Here is a 21,582-nt window from a genome sequence, read left to right on the forward strand (position 1 = left end):
AAGTTGTTTAAATTATATTTTTATAAATATATAAATTATTTTGAATTATTCTAAAACAAAAAAAATCAAATAGATATTCCTACATTTTCTCTGAAATTATATATGGATAAAATATTTTCATATCTTTTTATTTACAATATAAATATATTATTCATTTTCATTAAAATAAACTTTTTAAATATTTAATTAATTTTGTATTTATTTAGATAAATATATATTTCATTTTTCAGCTAATATTTTTTATAAAATATTTGTTAATTTCGTGTTTATTTAAAACTTAAATGTATATTTCATTTTAAATAAAAAAATTAAATATCTGATTAATTTTGTAATTATAACTAAAATTATGTAGAATTTTATATTAATTTTTTTATATTAATTTAATATAATACTTTTTCAATTAAAATTTTGATCCTTAACCAATAATGTATTTCAATTCAGAATTTTGTATCACATAATATAAAATATGTTATCACTGAAAATTAAAAAAAAATATATTGTATGTGAACTATAAAAGTATTGTATTTTAAAATATTATATCAAACAATTAGTAATATTGTAAATAATTATGTGTGTACAAATAAAAATAATCATCCGCACGGTTGTGCGGGTCAAAATCTAGTGTCCCTTTAGAATATTTTATTAGTACATGTCGGATTCAGAAAATAACATTTGAGGTTTGATTTCAAATTTCTATAGTATCTTAAAAATTATAAAGTAATAATATATTGTTCGGATTTGGGTTATATCGGTTTGGTTTGGTTCGGATATACCCCAAGTAAAAAACAAAATTTTAAAGTAAAACATAAGAAAAAAAATTCTTAAACTAAATAAAAATTAATCTAACACACATCAAATTTATAAATAACAATAAAGACTAAATAAATCGTGAAAACACATAGTTTGTAAATAATATGCATTATCTTATAGATATAGTAAACTTGTTATTTCAGTCTGTAAATTATGAAATATTTATTTATAAGCAGTTGGGCGTTTAAAGTATTTATTTAAATTTTAAAACTTATTTTTATATATCATATCAAAATAAACATTGAATTGAGTATTTGATATATTATATATGTTTCAAAAATTTATATTGACTATTAATTTCAGATTTTTTTTGGGTTATCCGATTCGTTCGAATTCAGCTAATAACACTTTGGGTTCGAATGTGTTTTATATCACCTTATAAAATTCATTCTAGTATTTATACATTTCAGATCAAATAACATATCAAAATTTTCAGTTCGAATCTCGGATTCCGAAATTTATGCCGCCCAAGGTTTCCATCTCAAAGTTGATTAGATAGATTTTTTTTTTGTTTTGGTTTTTGTTTTTGTTTTCGTGGGAATTGTGGTTACTGGACCTAGACCCAAATCATTTATCGGAAGTTAAAAACGACGAGTAATCTAATTCCATTTTTTTAAATGTGGTCTATGACATGGTTTTATTTTGACAAAACAAATGAAAGCTTAGGTTCTTGCATATATTCAGTATAATTTTCGACCTAGCAAGAGCATCCAACCTAATCTTACTGAAACTCTTGCTTTAACTTGTTCTTCACTCTCGAAACCGCGCTTAGATTTTTTTTTGTTTTGTGGGAATTGTCGTTACTGTACCTAGACCCAAATCATTTATTGGAAGTTAAAAACAACGAGTAATCTAATTCCATATCTTTTAAATGTGGTCTATGACATGGTTTTATTTTGACAAAACAAATGAAAGCCTAGGTTCTTGCATATATTCAGTATAATTTTCGACTTAGCAAGAGCATCCAACCTCATCTTACTGAAACTCTTGCTTTAACTTGTTCACATGACTCTACTTAACTTGGTATATGAATATTGGAACGTGGATTATTAAAAGTTATTAGCTTACCGGTATTTAGTTGGCGTTCTTGTTAAGGGGGAGAATCTAAGTTTTTTTTGCAACTCAACCCAAACTATATTGCAAAGTGTTATTTACAGGTAAAATAATCAATTAACATAAGCTCACGTCTCTCTCTCTCTCTCTCTCTCTCTCTCTCTCTCTCTCTCTCTCTCTCTCTCTCTCTCTCTCTCTCTCTCTCTCTCTCTCTCTCTCTCTCTCCAAATCAAGGTCTAAGTGTACGTACTTACGTGTGTTTAGTTAATCACGTATATTTCTGAAACCAGCTACCAATTTCACAATTTGTACCAAATCTAAAGTTTTAATAATGAAGAAAATGATAAATATAGTATTTTCTACGTGAAAGTAAGAAATACATTAATAATAGGGCTTATTGGCGAGATAGCTAGATTTGAAAGACAAATATAGAAAGTAACAATGATTTTGACGTAATTCATTGTCAGACTTTTTGGCTTGATTTCACCCGGTTATACCCCTTACCATAACAGGTTGCCGGTTCGTTGTTATAAAGTGAACGACGTGGAGGGTTTGTCTGCCACTGTAACAATCACATATAATAGGGATCGTTGTGCACAGCTGTCTTGAGCACGTTTGCAGGAGGATATAAATCAAGAGTAGTGACGAACAGATGTGAGAGAGGTAGAAACTCTGTTAACATAACGGCGATCTGAAGATGATGACATAAATCCTATTCCGATTGTATTGCTTTCCATACTACGTCACGTACGTGGAATGGATTATTGTAAGTTCATTTACAATGGAGTGATGGTGTTCTCAATTTCAGAACCGTGATAAGGTGCATGGTGAAAGTAAAATACGAAATGGTTTACATAAAGTCAAGCCGAGTTCAGTAAAACCGTCCAATTTAGACGACGGAACTTTCCGTTTGATATGAGTCAGATGGAATGTAATATATATTATGAACGTAAATAGATACATGCGAAGAATCTTCTTTCCATTCCACATGAACTACATAAACTAGATAAGGTGTATGCACATGACCCAAAATAACCACTTACGTAGACGCTGATGTGTGTGGTTGTGCAGAGATGATGACGTATTCCCTACAGTAAATGACCACTAATGGATTACAACTATTTCATATAAAGGATTAGGAGGAAGCCACGTAAATAGGTGGAGTTATTAGAGATGTTTTACTGTGCAGAGTTAAACAAGTGGTGTAAATTAGAATGTGTACCAATAAATGTTGTATTCCATCTAATTACCACTGTAAGTCCATCCGAAGGAACTCAAAAGCAAGAAGGTGAAGAAAGCAAGGATTACCCAACACGGAGTATAAACTAAACACTATAAACTAATAACTAAATTCTATACAGAAATATAAACTCTAATCCAGTGTCAACCTCAATTTTCCATAAATTAAACCAAATTTCGAAATGACAGTAAGATGCATAACCATTCTACATGAGGCATATATAATAGAAAATGTGAAAATGTAGTTGCAATCTAAAGATCATTTTAACATATTTCTCAAATGTTTATATGGCTATGCCTTCATGGAAGGTGGTAATGTTTGCCCCAATGTCAACCACAATCATACATAAATTAAACCTTATCAACTATTCACTAAACCCTACGCGGGAATATAAATCATAATCCAATATCAACTCTAATCTTTCATAAACTAACCCCTAGCCACTAATCACTAAACCCTACATGGAAATATAAATCCTAATCCAATATCAACCCCAATCTTTCATAAACTAAATCCAAATTTCGAAATGTAAGTAATATGCATTTCAATTCTACGTGATCATATAGAATAGAAAATGTAACAAACGATATAACACATTACATATATATTGTTCAAATTTTGAGATATCTATGATTACAGGGAAGAAGGTAATCACTAAACCTTACACGGAAATATAACCCTAATCTCATCTCAATCTTAATTTACTAAACCCTACATGGAAGTATATACCCAAACTCAATGGCAACCCTAATCTTTCATAAACTAAACCCTAGCCACTTATCTCTAAGCCCTACGTAGAAATATAAACTCTAATCGAATGTCAACCCCAATCTTCTATATACCCTAACTCAATGTCAACCACAATCATATATAAATTAAACCCTATCAACTATTCACTAAACCCTACGCGGGAATATAAATCTTAATCCAATGTCAACCCCAATATTTCATAAACTAACCTCTAGCCACTAATCACTAAACCTTACATGGAAATATAAACCCTAATCCAATATCAACCCCAATCTTTCATAAATTAAATCCCAATTTCGAAATGTAAGTAACATGCATTTCCATTCTACATGATCATATAGAATAGAAAATTTAACAAACGATTTAGCACATTACATATATATTGTTCAAATTTTGAGGTATCTATGATTACAGGGAAGAAGGTAATCACTAAAACCTACACGAAAATATAACCCTAATCCCATCTCAATCTTAATTTACTAAACCCTACATGGAAGTATATACCCTAACTCAATGTCAACCCCAATCTTTCATAAACTAAACCCTAGCCACTTATCTCTAAGCCTTACATAGAAATATAAACCCTAATCGAATGTCAACCTCAATCTTCCATAAACTAAATCCAAATCTGAAATGCCAATAAGATCTGTTTCCATTCTACATTAGCATATATAATAGAAAATGTGACAAAATAAATAGCATAATACATATTGTTCACATTTTGAAGTGTTTATGATTGCAGGGAAAGAGGTAATGCTTACACCAAATTCAAATTGACTGTAGCGAAAGAAATGAAGATTGAGGGAATTAGAGAAAGGAAGTAGAACAGACAACATCATATGAATATCATTCCATTCAACATCACATTGTATAATGTTTTATTTGATGTCATAATAATGTTATATGGCAAATATGTGTTATAGAAGCATATATTGCCATGTCGAGCTGAGTAATTGTGTTAACTATTTGAAGATAGTGTACGTACTATACGCAGTTAGTGAAACACTATTTACGCATATGGAATATCATTTCATTCTTCTAGTGTATGCAACGAAAAGGAAGAAGATACATAGAGTTGGAGTCACTACATAAAACATTACTACAACACGGAGGTAGTTTAGATGGTAGTATCTAAAAACAAGAAGCAAAGCTAAAACATAAAAACAATGCTTAGAAACCATAAACCCATGTCTACACGTCCTGGGTGAGTGCTCCGGCTTGACACAGTGCCAGTGTTTCAATCAAGTAGTTCTCTGCAGCTACACAAACATTTTCTTCAGTGAAAGCCATACACTTCAATTCCATCCCAACGGCGTGCATTTATAACATAATAAGTGTAAATACAGCGGAGCAACCTATACAAAGCCAAAGTCGCTTAGTTTTATAAAAACATTTATTCTAAGCCAAATGTTTTTGTCTTGGAATCACAAAGAGAATATGACATGAGCGAACTACAGTCAATACATAGCACAAGATAAGCATTTCTATTTATATGGAATAATAAATCTATATATGACATGGTACACATGGTTACATAAAATGGAATTGTTATACATTACCATTTGCAAGGAGTGAACTACACTCGATACATAAAACAAGATAATTATTTCTATTTGATATAGTATTGTATATATACATATAACTTGGAACACAAAAGTACATTGAATGGAACATAAATTCTAAATACCTTATGATTGTTTCTACATCATAAAGAAGTGCAAAAGAGAAGGGTACGTGAATGATTAACAATTTAAGCTATTCCATGTCACATAGCATAGACCAATCAAATAGTTCTACATATACTATGTTTGTCTCGATTCCAAACAAAATTACCATAGACTTCGATGTAAACAGATGAGTAAGACAAATCGGTAAAAGTTCAACCTTAAATCGATTTGGTGACCTCTGTCTACTAGATCCGACATGCAACCCAAAGTAGGGTTTATATTTAACAATTTAGATTCAACTACATCCCAAATAGGGAAAAAGAGTATCACAAGAATATAATCTAAAGCACACACCCTAGAACTTACAGTATTGCAACAGATCTGAGACAAAGCGCCGATGTGAATGGGAAAAGGGTCAGTGTGCTCCTTCTCGCCGATTGGACTGTCACGACATCTTCTCGCAATAGATTCCCGAAGTGGAGACGATGTCCCTTTGCAACATAGTTAGAGAAAGAAATAAACTCAGAGAACACAAACGGTGGCGATGGTGAGGAGGAAGAGGTTCGAAGAAGTGGAGAAAACTGTGGATCAATTTCTCAAAATTTACCAAATAAAGGTAAAAAGAAAAATGTGAATATAATTACGCCACTAGTAACTTGAAACAGCTAATAACTAGAATTTTTTTATTTTTATTTTCTTCAAGTTTCACCGGTCATCACTGAAGGTAAAATAACATTATTACATAAAGTAGAATTGATGTATCGAAAATCTAGGATATTTGGTTATCCAGTGAATTATGTCTTTTTTCATGGTCATTCGGACCAATTTCCCTTTATAATATGGTTAAATGAACGTGGATACATATGGGAAGTACTTCAAGGTAAGTCTTATTGATTTTACGAATTTGAATGAGTCCAAGTGTTCTAAAACGCGTTATTCACTCGTTTTTTTTTTTTTTTTTTTTTTTTTTAACGTTAAACGGCCATTCTATTACTCAGGTTTGAGGTGGTCTGGGTAACCAGACCGGAATAGAACAACCAATGAAAAGTAACTCCCTATGAAAGGATCTAGCAGTCTTAGCTAAAAAATCTGAAAATTGATTCTGCGTTCGTGGGACATGAGTAATGCTGAACTCCGGGAAGCATATCCGTAGCGTCTCGATCTTCTCCAATTCTGTCGCAAAGCTTGGCCAAGCATGAGGTTCCTCTAGCATAGCAATCAGGTCCTTACAATCCGTCCCAAAGCTCTGACATGTTGAGTGCTGAAGCATATTCTCCATTGCCCACTGTAGTGCTTCAACTTCCGAGTGCAAGGCTGATTCACGTCGAGTAATATTTTTTAACCCCATAAGCTGAGCCTTCACCCTACTGTCCATCCACACCCATCCACATCCACTAAAGTTGGCCGATGCTATCCAAGATCCATCTAACAGGCATATGTTGCCCAAGCTTATGACTTGGGGGATCACCATATTGTTTCCTTGTGGCACTGGTTGTATCACTTCATTCGCCTCAAACCAGGCTCGACATTCACTCTCTGCATATCGAACTAACTCCAAAGGATCTCTATCTATCCCCCTGAATAGTTTTTCATTCCTAGCCTTCCATGTATACCAAATTATCCAGGGATAAGGATCACTGTCTTGTTCCGGCTCAATAATAGAGTTTTTCCTCCAAAATAGATAATCCATGTTCGTGTAGATGCTTGATACTGGAAATACCTCTGGGCCTGTTGGGGTTGCTGATAGGCTCCAAACTTGTAGCGCTGGCGGGCATTCAAAGATGGCATGAGTTACAGATTCTTCTAATTCTCCACACCTCGGGCAGTAATTATCACATCTCATATTGCGTCTTGCTAAATTCCTTGTTACTGCCACGTGCCCAGTCAACAACTGCCATATAAGATGACGTATCTTCGTAGGCGCCTTCAGCTTCCAAGCAAAAGCTTGAAGATTGGTGATACTTGGCTCCAAAACCTCCTGTTCCTCCTCCACCTTTAATAAGTTCCGCGCCACCCAATATCCAGATTTAACTGTGTATTGTCCGTTTCTTGTGTAGCTCCAACAGAAGGAGTCGCGGCGATGAGATGAGCTTATGGCTAAACTCCTTATAAGCTGTATATCGTCCATGTTGACATAGCTCTCCAAAAGCCGAACATCCCATTCCTTCGATGTCTGATTAATGAGATCGCTAACTCTCATGTTGGGGTGCATAACAGGCGCAACAGGAGCCGCCGGCCTTGATGGGATCGTTGGGATCCACAGATCCTCCCACACCTTAACATCATATCCAGAGTGAATATTCAGTTTGATTCCCAGTAGTAGCAACTTCCTTGCAGCAGAGATGCTATTCCACACATACGATGGGTTATTGGTAGAGTTTACTCTCAGCGGAGAACTTAATCTGTAGTATCTTCCCCTCAAGACCCGGCCAACCAATGAATCTGGGAACTGAACCAACCTCCATAATTGTTTTGCCAACAATGCCAGATTAAACTCATGGATCATACGAAACCCAATCCCACCTTCCTCTCTTGGTGCACACACCTTTTCCCATTTCGCCCAGTGTATTCCTCTCTTTGGGGGATTCGAGCTCCACCAGAAGCGTGCAATGGCACTAGCTAAGTTTTCACATATCTCCAAAGGGAGCAGGAAAGTAGACATTACATAAGTCGGGAGAGCTAACAAAATCGATTTTATCAATACTTCCTTTCCTCCTTTTGAAAGCCACCTACCCGTCCATCCATTTACCCTGTGCATTAACTTATCCTTAAGGAAAGCAAAAAATTTGCACTTGGAGCCGCTTATGTCTTCTGGAATACCCAAGTAGGTTCCCATCCCTCCTTCATTTTGTATTTCCAGTGCATCTTTGACCTCTTGTCTGGTAGTTGCATTAACTCGCTTACCAAAGAGTAAGGACGATTTATCAAAGTTGATACACTGGCCAGATGCTTTACCATATATCCTCGCGTTATTCACTCGTTATGCGGTAGTAGATGAACCTTCTGCGCCTGTCCGTATACGAAGAAGTTTAAACAGATATATGTTTTTACATAAAGTATAAATATAAAACTATTTTAATATAACTAATATATATACATTAATTTAGAAAAATGAGTATAAATTATATTTCAAATATAATTTATATATCAATGTATAGTTTAACATATATAAATACTTTTAAATTATGAAACAATAAATCATGTTTGAATATATAAGATGATCAATTTAGAAATTTAAAATTATTTTCAAAACAATTGATCTAATAGCTTTAATCATATATATACATAAAATAAGTAACAATTAAAATAAATAATAACATCAACAAAATAATAATAACATGGGATTTTTGCAAACATGACTCAAAACTTGAAGTCAAACACAAAACTAACTCATGTTTTTTTTGGAACATTAACTTGCCTCTTTCACCCCCAAAGTTCAGATTATTAACGAAACTGCCATCCCTTTTTTTTTTCTTTCGAAAATGCATATTTTACTCTATCACTCTCATCTTCTTCAAGTATTCACAATATTGTCATTGTCATCAATACACCAACCACCATAAACAACCAATTTGAAGCTCTTAATGTACCTAAAAATCGATTTACAATCTTTCTTTTTCAATTCTTGTGAACTAAAAACAACATCTCTTTCACTTTCTCTCCATATTCATCCAAAAAAATCCAAGATTTTGATTCTAAATTTTTTATGGTTCATAGAGCCATTGAAGCTTACGATTCTTGGTGGGTCACTTTTGTTTGAGATTATGGGTGCTTGGAGAAGACTTATGTGTGCTAAACAAGTTATCTCACTGATTGAAACTATGAAATCAGTTTTTTTCCCAGATCTGTTCGTCCAGGCGACTTACATGGAAGTCTTCTAGTCAATGCAGAGGTTAGTTTTTCAATTGACTTTTAAATGTGTTTTTATAGACGACTTACATGGAAGTCGTCCATCTTTGTTTGTTAAAAAAATTCGAGACGACTTCCATGTAAGTCGTCTAGCGTAAACAGGTTAGTTTTGCATCTTACCGGATTGTGTCAGAAATTTGAATTTTCCTGGAAGACTTACACGTAAGTCGTCGAGTAGAAAATTAAAAAATCAATATTTTGTAAACGGGTTAGTTTTTCATTGAAGTCGTCCATGATTTTATTCCGAGATTCTGGTTAAGCCTTGCTTATTTTGAACGACTTCCATGCAAGTCGTCGGACGGACGACTTCCGTGTAAGTCGTCTAGAAAAAATAATTTTTTTGGTTTTAATTTTCAATTGTAAAACTAACCTGAGACGACTTACATGGAAGTCGTCTAGGTATAACAAAATATTGATTTTTTAATTTTCTATTGGACGAATTACGTGTAAGTCATCCAGAAAAAGTCAAATTTCTGACACAATCCGGTCAAATGCAAAACTAACCCGTTTTCCCTAGACGAGTTACATGTAAGTCGTCTCGAGTGTGTTTTTTAACAAACAAATATGGAAGACTTCCATGTAAGTCGTCTAGGTTAAAAATCAATTGCAAAACTAACCTAAATAGACAACTTCCTAGAAGTCTGCCAGACGACCTCCGTGGAAGTCGTCTGCGTCAATGTCTAATAAACTTTCATTTTCTCTAAAACTATAAAGAATTTTTAACATTTTCTAGTTAATTCATGTCTATTAATCAATTTAGCTACTCAATGAAAGTTATAACTTAATTCGTGATATTTATGAGATTACCAACATTCATGTTTATTAAAGTTTCTAGCTGATCCGAGAAGACTTCCACGGAAGTCTTCTACGCTAGTTTTTGAATAACTTGTATTTTTAAGAGTATTAAGTAACTTCAAGATATGTAAAACTCATATTTTCAAAATATGTTTTCTGTTTTAGTTTTACTAAATTTGACTAAGTTTTTCAACACAAACTTGTAAAAATTATGATATGTTTTGACTAGTTACTATTGTTTGTTTCCATCTCTTAAGTATGCACCAATGATGATTATTGCTATAAGTGGGTAAAATACTTGTTTCTTAAAATGTTTTATCAATGACTTAAGTATCATTATTGTTATATGCATCAATGATTTTTTTTGCTATGAGTGAGTAGAATGGTTAAAATGATTCTTAATATGTTGTATCAATGACTTAAGTATCATTATTGTTATATGCATTAGTAAATTTTTTTTTGCTAGAAGACTTCCGAGAAGACTTCTAATGAAAGTGTTATATCTTTGAACTTATGTAATGGTTTATCTTTTGTGAATTTGACTAAGTTTTCTTAAGAATTCTTCTCCCTTAGTTGTAATAAATTTTGATTAATTTTTTATGTTATTGTGTTTTGCTATTGAAGTTGTATCAATAGCTTCAATTATGTCAAGTAATTTTGGCAAGATAATATTGTGGAATATGAACATATTTACCAAATTTTTTATTGATATCTCTATAAATTTACAAAAAAAAAAATCACAACTAAAGGAGTACACATGCAAATCACAAAACAGACCAGAAACAAAACTATTATAGATCATTCCTCTACAAAGACAAGCTTGGACTCCACTTAATATGGAAGAAGACTCCGTCAGAAGACTTCTCAAAGTCTGCTCCAGATCTGAAAACCTGCATATAAAAAATGTTCAAATGGTTTAAAAACAGAGAAAATGAGTGGAAGATTATATAGATATACACTTTTATAGAACACACAAAGTACATATCCAAGTGGAAGATGAGAACCATCATGTTAAAAACGTGCAACAAAAAGATAGATTAATGAGAAAGACATGATACAAAAATGAAAAATTCATATAAAGTTTGGTGTTTTCAAGTCAAATAGATTAGAATGGGTTTGGAGAGTTTTAGTTTGGGAAAAAGGTAAGAACTTTATGCAACATGAAGTTACCAAATGAAGAAAAATCAGACATAAAAACTTACCAAACGCTCAGATCTGTTATGAAAGGGAGACATGTGAGAAGACTCCGCCATAAGACTTCCAGGTAAGTCGTCCTGGAAGTCTTCTAGCGCATTATATTTTAGACGACTAACAGGTAAGTTGTCCCAGAAGTCTTCCAGATCTGAAAAACCTGCATATCCAAATCCATATATGAAAAATCTGCATATCCAAAAACGTTCAAATGGTTTAAAAACAGAGAAAATGAGTGGAAGATTAGATAGATCTACCTTTATAGAACACACAAAAATACATATATAAAATTAATAGATCTACCTTTATATGAGTGGAAGATGAGAACCATGTGATGAAAAACCCGCAAAACAAGATAAACTAGTGAGAAAGACATGAGACAAAAACAATAAATTGATATAAAGTTTGGTGTTTATAAGTTCAAATAGATTAGAGAGAGGTTGGAGAGTTTTAGAATGAGGAACATACCTTTTTTGTTGCAGCCATTTGAGAGGAGGAGATATAATGTGTAAATTTTTCTTTATATATGGAGACAAAAATTCCAATAAGGTTAAATATTTTCGATTCTGAAAGTCTTCTATTTGAAGACTTTCAAGTAAGTCTTCTATTAGAAGACTTACTAGACGACTTACTTGTAAGTCGCCCAGAAGACTTCAATATTTTGACGGGAAACTAAAATATTTTTAGCGGGAAACTAAAATACTTTTAGCGGGAGTTAGAAGACTTTCAGAGAAGTCTTCTAATCGCCAGACGACTTACATGTTAGTCTTCTAGACCCTAAACATAACCCCTAAACTAAATTAACTAACTAAACACTTCAGAAAATCAAATTACACTTAAAAAGTGTTTACCATATACAGAAATAAATACATATAGGCAAAAATTTAATTTTTCAAAAAAACATTTAAGCTTTCCAAAATCTAACCCTAAGAATACATACAATACTACAACATATGTTGTCAAACCCTAAGCCAAAGAATATCATGATTAACTCACTCATCTATGTTGAAAACTATTCAATTTTATTATATCTTAATTTATATTACTTAAAATTGTTTGTAATTACATGATTTTAATTTTTCACTTGTCAAAATATTTTTTAAAACATTTAAAAATTATTTTTAAGATCAACTACTCCAGAAGACTTCCCTGAAAGTCGTCTAGACGACTTACAGTATCTCAAAAGAGTCAGACGATTTTCCGGGGCTATATTCGTAAAAATGAGTTCTGTTTTTTTGTTTGGTCACAAGAGGATGACTATAATTTCACAAGGCTTTTAGGTTAGTTTTGCATTTGATTCAAGTTTGGGTATAATTTTGTACTTAAAATCAAGTTTTGAGTCATATTTGACAAATCCTCCTAATAATATTAATAATTTATTTTTTTAAATATTAATGCTTAAAATTTATCTAGGTGTATGCATACACCGCATAAAATCCGCTTAAACGCTATTATACGTCTGAATTATATAAATCCGTATAAAACTATGTATAGCATGAAAACAATAAAAACAATAAAATTGATTACCGTATAACGCCTAAAGTCCAACAAATGGGTTAAACCGAGAGATTTGACATTGAAATTCGTTGGTATATATCAAATTACTTCTCAAAAAACAAATCTAAAATACATTATTTTTATTTTTTTTTGTAACAAATCTAAAATACATTCAAAACAATCATTTTCTTGAATTATAAGCAGAGCCGTGCTTACATGAGGAAAAACTAAACATTCGCCTAGGGCATCAAATATTTTTTCTTTTTGTAACTTGTCTTAAGGGCATCTATTTTAAAAAAGTGTTAAAGCACTTCTTAAGATTTATTTCATTTAATTAGATATTATGTGTTAGCTGGGACTTCATCTTCACATCCTTGTCAGCGATTAATGTACCGGAGCTCTACATCAGATGGCTACGCCCCTGCGTCTGCACCCCTTCTTTCTGCATTGGTTACAATGGAACTGTTCAGGGTTATTTTAAAAGCAAGAGAGGTTTGAGGCAGGGAGATCCACTCTCTCCTTACCTCTTTGTGATCGCAATGAACTGTTTATCTATCCTCCTGAACAGAGCGGCTCAGCAGGGTGAATTCGGCTACCACCATCTCTGTGAAGAAACAAAGCTGACCCATTTATGCTTCGCAGATGACCTCCTGATTCTCACTGAAGGTTCTACTCGATCTATCAAAAGAGTCCTAGAGGTCCTTCAAAACTTTGAAGCACATTCAGGACTAGGAATCAGTGTTTCAAAATCCTGCTTCTTTACTTCTGGCCTCTCACAACAAGAAATAGAACTCCTCCAGCGAGAAACTGGTCTCTCTCATGGTACTCTACCAATCAGATACCTAAGAGTTCCCCTCTGCACTAAGAAGCTTACGATGGCTAACTGCGAACCCCTTATACTGAACGTTAAAGCCAAACTCAACTCTTGGAGTGCGAGATCTCTCTCCTTTGCTGGCCGCTTACTGCTCATAAATACTGTGATCTCAGGAATAACCAATTTTTGGTGTGACACTTTTACTCTACCAAAGTTCTGCATCAAATTAATTAACTCCTTATGCGGAGCCTATATGTGGAAAGGAACGGTGGAGGGACATCATTCAGCGAGAGTTGATTGGGATCAGATCACACACGCAAAGGAAGAAGGGGGACTAGGAGTTCGAGACTTACTCAGCTGGAATAAGGCGGCCTCTATCAAGCTTATATGGATGTTGTTCTTCTCTTCAGGGTCCATCTGGGTCGCTTGGTTTACAGACACTGTGTTATCGGGCAGCTTTTCAAACTTCTGGACCATCAAAGAAAACAAAAAACCACACATGGTTAGTCAAAAGACTTCTGCGTTAAAGGCCAATTGTATATCCTTGGATTTGCATTGATATAGGGAATGGTCGAACCTGTCGTTTCTGGAGCGATAACTGGAGCCCCTACGGCTGCCTCTCTGACTTCCTGAACCTCCCTCCTACATCTCGGCTTGGAATCCCAAGGAATGCTACTCTCGCCGGTCTTAATGATCATGGAAACTGGTTGCTCCCTGCAGCTAGATCGGAAAAGCAAGTTCAAATTCAGGTTTTCCTCTCAACTATAACGCTTGAGGACCAATATATGTGGGAATTGAATGGGCACAAATCAACAACCTTCAGCACTGGAGCCGTCTATAAAGCAATCAAACATCACAATCCGCTTGTAGACTGGAACAAGACAGTATGGTGCTCAAGAGGAACCCCTAAGCATAGTTTCTTAGCGTGGGTCGTCCTCCTCAATCGATGAGATCGCCTCTTGTCTTGGGGCCTCAGCTCTCCTTCTACATGTCTCCTCTGCAACTCCTTCGATGAGAGCCGGAACCACCTCTTCTTTGAATGTGCTTACTCCTTGCAAGTTTGGCATGCTATGGGAAATCGATCAGGACTAACCGCTTCCTCATCTTGGGACCTGACGCTCACCGCACTAAACCTTCTATCAGGCCCGAGGCATGCAAAGCTCCTCCCCATCTTCGTCTGGCAAAGCACTATCTACCACCTCTGGTCAGAACGGAATGCTCGGCTTCATAGGAACACCTATCGACCTCCTGATTCCATCTCAAACTCTATCGCCTCCTACATCAAGTCTAAGATTGCTTCGATCAGACCTTCCTCCCCGCGACTAGCCTCCTCCTTATTCCAATTGTGGCATCGGTGATTTCCACGAAGGTGATCAACACCAATCCATCTATTTCTTACTTGGGCCTGTTAATTTGGGCTTCAAAATTGTGGTTAAGTTATGTGGAACTATGGATTATGGGTTTGTATTAATGGGCGATGCCCACAAAACTGTCTGGCTAGGCTGAAGCCTTTTGTATCTTCTTTATGTTTTTAAATAGAATACCCTTTTTCAAAAAAAAAAACTAAAAACTAAAAACAGATATTAGAATGAAAAATGCAAAATATGGAAATAGTTGTTTTTCTCTAGAAATTTGGTGAATTATTTGTTCTATGGTTCTTTTACATTTTAGATGAAAAATGATTTGTTCTATGGTTCAGTTACACTAAGCTAGGATAGCTTTTATTATTGTAAATTCATATAAAAAATATTTTCAATCGCTTTAGGCAAGGTATTAGTGCTCGCACGGCGCTGATTATAAGGTGAGTTTTATGTAGTAGAACAATATATTACCAGTGATATTGTTTAATATTTAATTTATTTTAAATAGAAACAACTAGTAAATTATAATGCTAACTTAATCAATATTTTTAGATTATCCCTTTGATGTCAAAAGAAAAAAACTTAATCAATATGTTAGGAAAAGCCAGACACATGTAACTCTCGTATATTTATTTATATATTTTTCTCCAGACTATTTAATATCTAAATTATTTTCAAGAAAGATAATTATGCGCTTTAATAACTAGATATGTATAGAATCATCTACAAGTGTTTTAATAAAATATATAATATTTTTTTCACGTAAAATCTTCAACATTTAAATAATTTCAAAACATATTCAGCTCATTTCACACTAACTAATTCTATATTTTATACAAAAGAGGTACTGTAGACATTTATATTTTGGCAACTAAGATATTAAAAATCTAAATTATTTCTAAATATAATAGTATATGCATTCAGTGATAATTAAATTAGTATTTTAGAAGATAAAAAAGTCAAGCATGTGTGACTAATCAAATATGTACACTTACTTCTGTGAGTTAAAATGATTAATATTAAAATAATTATTAAATTAAATCAATTAAATATATAACAAAAAATTAAATTAAAATTTTAAATTTATAAAATTTATGATAATATTTCCAGCAACATACATTCAACACTAGTTAAAAACAGATGGGTATAACTCCTGAAATATATGAATATGATTCCATCCATATTTTTAGAATTTCAATTATTTAGTATTAAAAATAAATAATAGTCTTCATCATTAATTAAATATATATTTTAGAAAATAAATATCAGGTACATTGTTTTTAAAAAAAATATCAGGTACAGCATTTCTAAAATAATTATATATATATATATATATATTTTACCAGATAAAATATTAAACTTTAATTATTTAGCATAAATAACTAAACCGATTTAATTTTAACTAATTATATTTTTTATAAAAAAAACTAACAAAACTTACTTCTGCAAGTTAAAATGATTAATATTAAAATGATTTCTAAATAAAATAAATTAAATATATAAAGAAAAAATAAATTAGAATTTGAAATTTTTAAAAAAAAGTTGACGCTTTGAAACAAAAATTTAAGCAAATTTAAAATTTATGATAATATTTCCAACAACATACATTCAATACTAGGTAAAAACAGATGGGTATAATTCCTGAAATATATGAATATTATTCCATCTATATTTTTAGAACTTCAATTATTTATTATTAAAAATAAATAATAGTCTTCATCGTTAATTAAATATATATTTTAGAAAATAAATATCAGGTACATTGTTTTCAAAACAAATATATCAGGTACAGCATTCCTAAAATAATTATATATAATTTACCATATAAAATATTAAAATTTAATTATTTAGCATAAATAACTAAACTATATAATTTTAACTAATTATATATTTTATAATAAAATAACAAAAAATTTCGCTAAATATAGATATATGTTTTAGGGGTTTTTGCCAAAACTAACCCACAACTTGATTTTAATCCCAAACCTATACCCAAACTTGAATCAAATGCAAAACTAACCTAAAAGCCTAGTGAAATTATAGCTCAACCCCTTGTGACCAAACAAAAAAACAGAAGCCATTTTTACGAATATAGCCCCAGTAAATCGTCTGAGTCGTCTGAGATGTTGGAAGTCGTCTGGACGACTGAAGTGTAAGTCGTCTGGTACCAGTTTATTTTAAAAATAATTTATAAATCTTGTAAAAAAATATTTTGATGCGTGAAAAATAAAAATCAAGTAATTATAAACAGTTTTAAGTGATATAAATTAAGATATGATAAAATTGATTTGTTTTGAAGATAGATGAGTGGAAGTAGTGAATCATGAAATACTTTGGTTTAGGAGTTTGGCAAACATATGTTGTAGTATTGTATGTATTGTTAGGATTAGATTTTGGAAAACTAAAATGTTTTTTTCAAAAATTAGTTTTCACCTATATGTGTTTATTTCTGTGTATAGTAAACACTTTTCAAGTTTGATTTGGTTTTATGAAGCGTTTAATTAGATAATTAAGTTTAGGGGTTATGTTTAGGGTGTGGACGGCTTATATTTCAGTCGTCTGTTGAATAATTTACCCGGACGACGTATATTTCAGTCGTCCACATCGTACCGAACCTTTAATTTTACCAATGTACGTTTTAACCTAACCAGATCATTTTACTCGGACGACTTACATTTCAGTCGTCTGGTGAAAAAATTAAAACAGACGACTTACATGTAAGTCGTCCAAATATTCCTGCCTAAATTTTTTTAAAAAAATTATTTTCCCGCTTAAATAATTTAAACCAGACGACTTACTTGTAAGTCGTTTGGAAAGTCTTCTATTTTAGTTTCTCGCTAAAAATATTTAATTTTCCACTAAAAATATTAAACTCTTCTGGACGACTTACATGTAAGTCGTCTGTTTTAATTTCTTCAACAGACGACTGAAATGTAAGTCGTCTAGGAAGTCGTCTAAGTTAAAAATATTTAACCTAATTGGATTTTTTGTCTCCCTATATAAAGAAAAATTTACACATTCTCTCTCCTCCTCTCAAGTGGCTGCAACAAAAATGTAATGTTCATCATTCTAAAACTCTCCAACCTCACTCTAATCTCTTTGACTTGAAAACACCAAACTTTATATGAATTTTTCAGTTTTGTCTCATGTATTTCTTACTAATCTATCTCTTTTGCAGGTTTTTAATCAAACGGTACTCATCTTCCACTAATTTAAAGGTAGATCTATTAATTTTAGATATGTATTTTTGTGTGTTCTATAAATGTAGATTTATCTAATCTTCCACTCATTTTCTCTATTTTTAAGTCATTTGAACGTTTTTGGATATGCAGGTTTTTCATATCTGGATTTGATATGCAAGTTTTTCAGATCTGGAAGACTTCTGAGACGACTTACTTGTTAGTCGTCTGGAAGTCGTCTGGACTTCTTGGAAGTCTTCTGACAAAGTCGTCTGGACTTCCAGGAAGTCGTCTGGACTTCCAGGAAGTCGTCTGGACTTCCAGGAAGTCGTCTGGACTTCCAGGAAGTCGTCTGGACTTCCAGGAAGTCGTCTGGACTTCCAGGAAGTCGTCTGGACTTCCAGGAAGTCGTCTGGACTTCCAGGAAGTCGTCTGAATTTTTCTGAGCATTTTGGTAAGTTCTTATGTCTGATTTTTCTTCATTTGGTAACTTCTTGTTGTATAAAGTTCTTACTTTTTTCCCAAACTAAAACTCTCAATACCCACTCTAATCTCTTTGACTTGAAAACACCAAACTTTATATGAGTTTTTCAGTTTTGTCTCATGTCTTTAATTAGATGGTACTCATCTTCCACTAATTTAAAGGTAGATCTATTATTTTTAGATATGTATTTTTGTGTGTTCTGTAAAGGTAGATTTATTTAATCTTCCACTCATTTTTCTGTTTTTAAGCCATTTGAACGTTTTTGAATATGCAGGTTTTTCAGATCTGGATTTAATATGCAGGTTTTTCAGATCTGGAAGACTTCTGGGACGACTTACTTGTTAGTCGTCTGGAAGTCGTCTGGAAGTTGTCTGGAAGTCGTCTGGACTTTCTAAAAGTCGTCTGGGCTTCCTGTAAAGTCGTCTGGAAGTCGTCCGAACTTCCTAAAAGTCTTCTGACAAAGTCGTCTGAACTTCCTAGAAGTCGTCTGGACTTCTTAAAAGTCGTCTGGACTTCTTAAAAGTCGTCTGGTCTTGTCTACTCAAGTGGAATCCAAGCTTGTCTTTGTAGAGGAATGATCTATAATAGTTTTGTTTGTGGTCTGTTTTGTGAATTGCATGTCTACTCTTTTAGTTGTAAATTTCTTGTAAAATCAGTAATAATGTTTTCCAAGATATATTAAATGTGCCAACAATGTGTTTACACATTTACAAATCAATGAAATAATAGACTTTAATAGCCTTTTTCTTATCTTTGGATCTCTCATATGCAATAATAAACTCCAATGGTCTTTTCTCATCTTAATAAACAAGAATGTTGGTAGCTTCATATTGATACAATATTTTAAGAAGCATTTAACCCTTCTTTCAACTCATAACAATAGTCATCATTATTGTCTATAACAATAATACTTAAGAGATGGAAACAAAAAATAGTAACTAGTCAAAGCATATCATATTTTTTTATAAGTTTGCGTTGAAAAACTTAGTCAAATTTAGTAAAACTAAGGGAGAGAACAAATTTTGTAAATATGAGTTTTACATATCTTGAAGTTACTTATCACTCTTAAAAATACAAGTTATTCAAAAACTAACGTAGAAGACTTAAAAACTAGCGGAGAAGACGCAGACGACTTCAATTTAAGTTGTCCAGACGACTAAACTATACGTCGTCTGGTCAACGCAGAGGTTATTTTTGCAATTGACTTTGAAATCTGTTATTTCGGACGACTGAAAAATAAGTCGTCTACTATTGTTTGGTTAAAAAAAAAACTCCAAAAAAGCTAGACGATTTACATTTCAGTCGTCATAGGTTAGTTTTGCATTTGACTGGATTATTTCAGAAGTTTGACTTTTCTGGACGACTTACATTTCAGTCGTCTAGTGAAAATTAAAATAATAATATTTTTTTTAAAGTAGACGACTTACAGTTAAGTCGTCATAGGTTAGTTTTGCAATTGAAAAAAAAAACTTCAAGATTTAATTATATACAGACGACTTATAATTCAGTCGTCCACGAGACGACTGAAATGTAAGTCGTCCAGGATTTACGAGGTTTGACCAGAATCTCGGAAAAAAATCCTCGACGACTTACAAGTAAGTCGTCTGGTGGACGACTGAATTATAAGTCGTCTGTGTATAATTAAATCTTGAAATTTTTTTTTCAATTGCAAAACTAACCTATGACTACTTAATTGTTACTCGTTTACTTTTAAAAAAATATTATTATTTTAATTTTCGACAGACGACTGAAATGTAAGTCGTCTGGGGAAGTCAAACTTCTGTAATTATCCAGTCAAATGCAAAACTAACCTATGACGACTGAAATGTAAGTCGTCTAGGTTCTTTGGAAATTTTTTTGAAACCAAACAATAGTAGACGACTTAACTTTCAGTCGTCTCATGTTACAGATTTCAAAGTCAATTGCAAAAATAACCTTTGCGTTGACCAGACGACTTCCAGGTAAGGAAGTCGTCTACAGCCAGACGACTTCCAGGTAAGTCGTCTACAGCCAGACGACTTCCCAAGTAAGTCGTCTGACGAACAGATCTGGAAAAAAACTCGATGTCATACCTTAAATTGGTGAGATAAGTTCCTTAGCATACATAAGGATTCTCCAAGCACACAGAATCACAAACGAAAGTCACCCACCCAGAATCGTTAGCTTCTATGACTCTATGAACCATCAAAATTTTAGAATCAAAATCTTGGTTTTTTTTAGCTCATTGTGGAGAGAAAGTGAGAGATATGTTGTGTTTAGTTCACAAGAATGGAAAAAGAAGAAGGGTAAATCGATTTTGGGAGCATTAAGAGTTTCAAATTGGTTGTTCATGGTGGTTGTGGTATTGATGACAATGGCAATCTTGTAATTACTTGAAGATGATGAGGGTGAGAGAGTAAAGATGTCATTTTCAAAAAAAAAAAAAAAAATTGATGGCATTTTCGTAAATTATATGAACTTGTAGGGTGAATAGGGGAAAACCAATTTTAAAAAAAAGGAGGTTAGTTTTGTGTTTGAGTTTAAGTTGTAGGTCAATTTTGCAAAACGCCCTATGTTTTATAGGTAAAATGTCTAACACTAAAAAATTATATTTATATATACATATACCATTTGAAAATTTAAAATTCTTGATGAACATAATTAGTTAAATGTGTTTAACACCAATTAATTTTGCATTTAAAAATATTTTTTAATTCATAAATATTTATTTATATTTTTAGTCAAAATATAGATCACTAAAGCTATTTTTACCATCTGTAATTTATTAAAATTAAATTGTTTTTAAATAGAATTAGTTAAGTGTGTCTAAAGCTTAATAGTTTTATAATTTGA

General features: G+C 32.6%; 1 protein-coding gene across 1 annotated transcript; it reads left to right on the plus strand.

Moving 5' to 3' along the window:
* Positions 1 to 11,334: 11,334 nt before the first annotated feature.
* LOC106442639 lies at positions 11,335 to 15,084 on the plus strand. Its single transcript, XM_048755480.1, has 4 exons — positions 11,335 to 11,366; positions 13,265 to 14,178; positions 14,291 to 14,615; positions 14,703 to 15,084. Exons 1-4 carry the CDS (start codon positions 11,335 to 11,337, stop codon positions 15,082 to 15,084), a joined length of 1,653 nt encoding a protein of 550 aa, XP_048611437.1.
* Positions 15,085 to 21,582: the final 6,498 nt, after the last annotated feature.

This window comes from Brassica napus, chromosome C4 (assembly GCF_020379485.1).
Source record: "Brassica napus cultivar Da-Ae chromosome C4, Da-Ae, whole genome shotgun sequence".
Lineage (NCBI taxonomy): Eukaryota > Viridiplantae > Streptophyta > Magnoliopsida > Brassicales > Brassicaceae > Brassica > Brassica napus.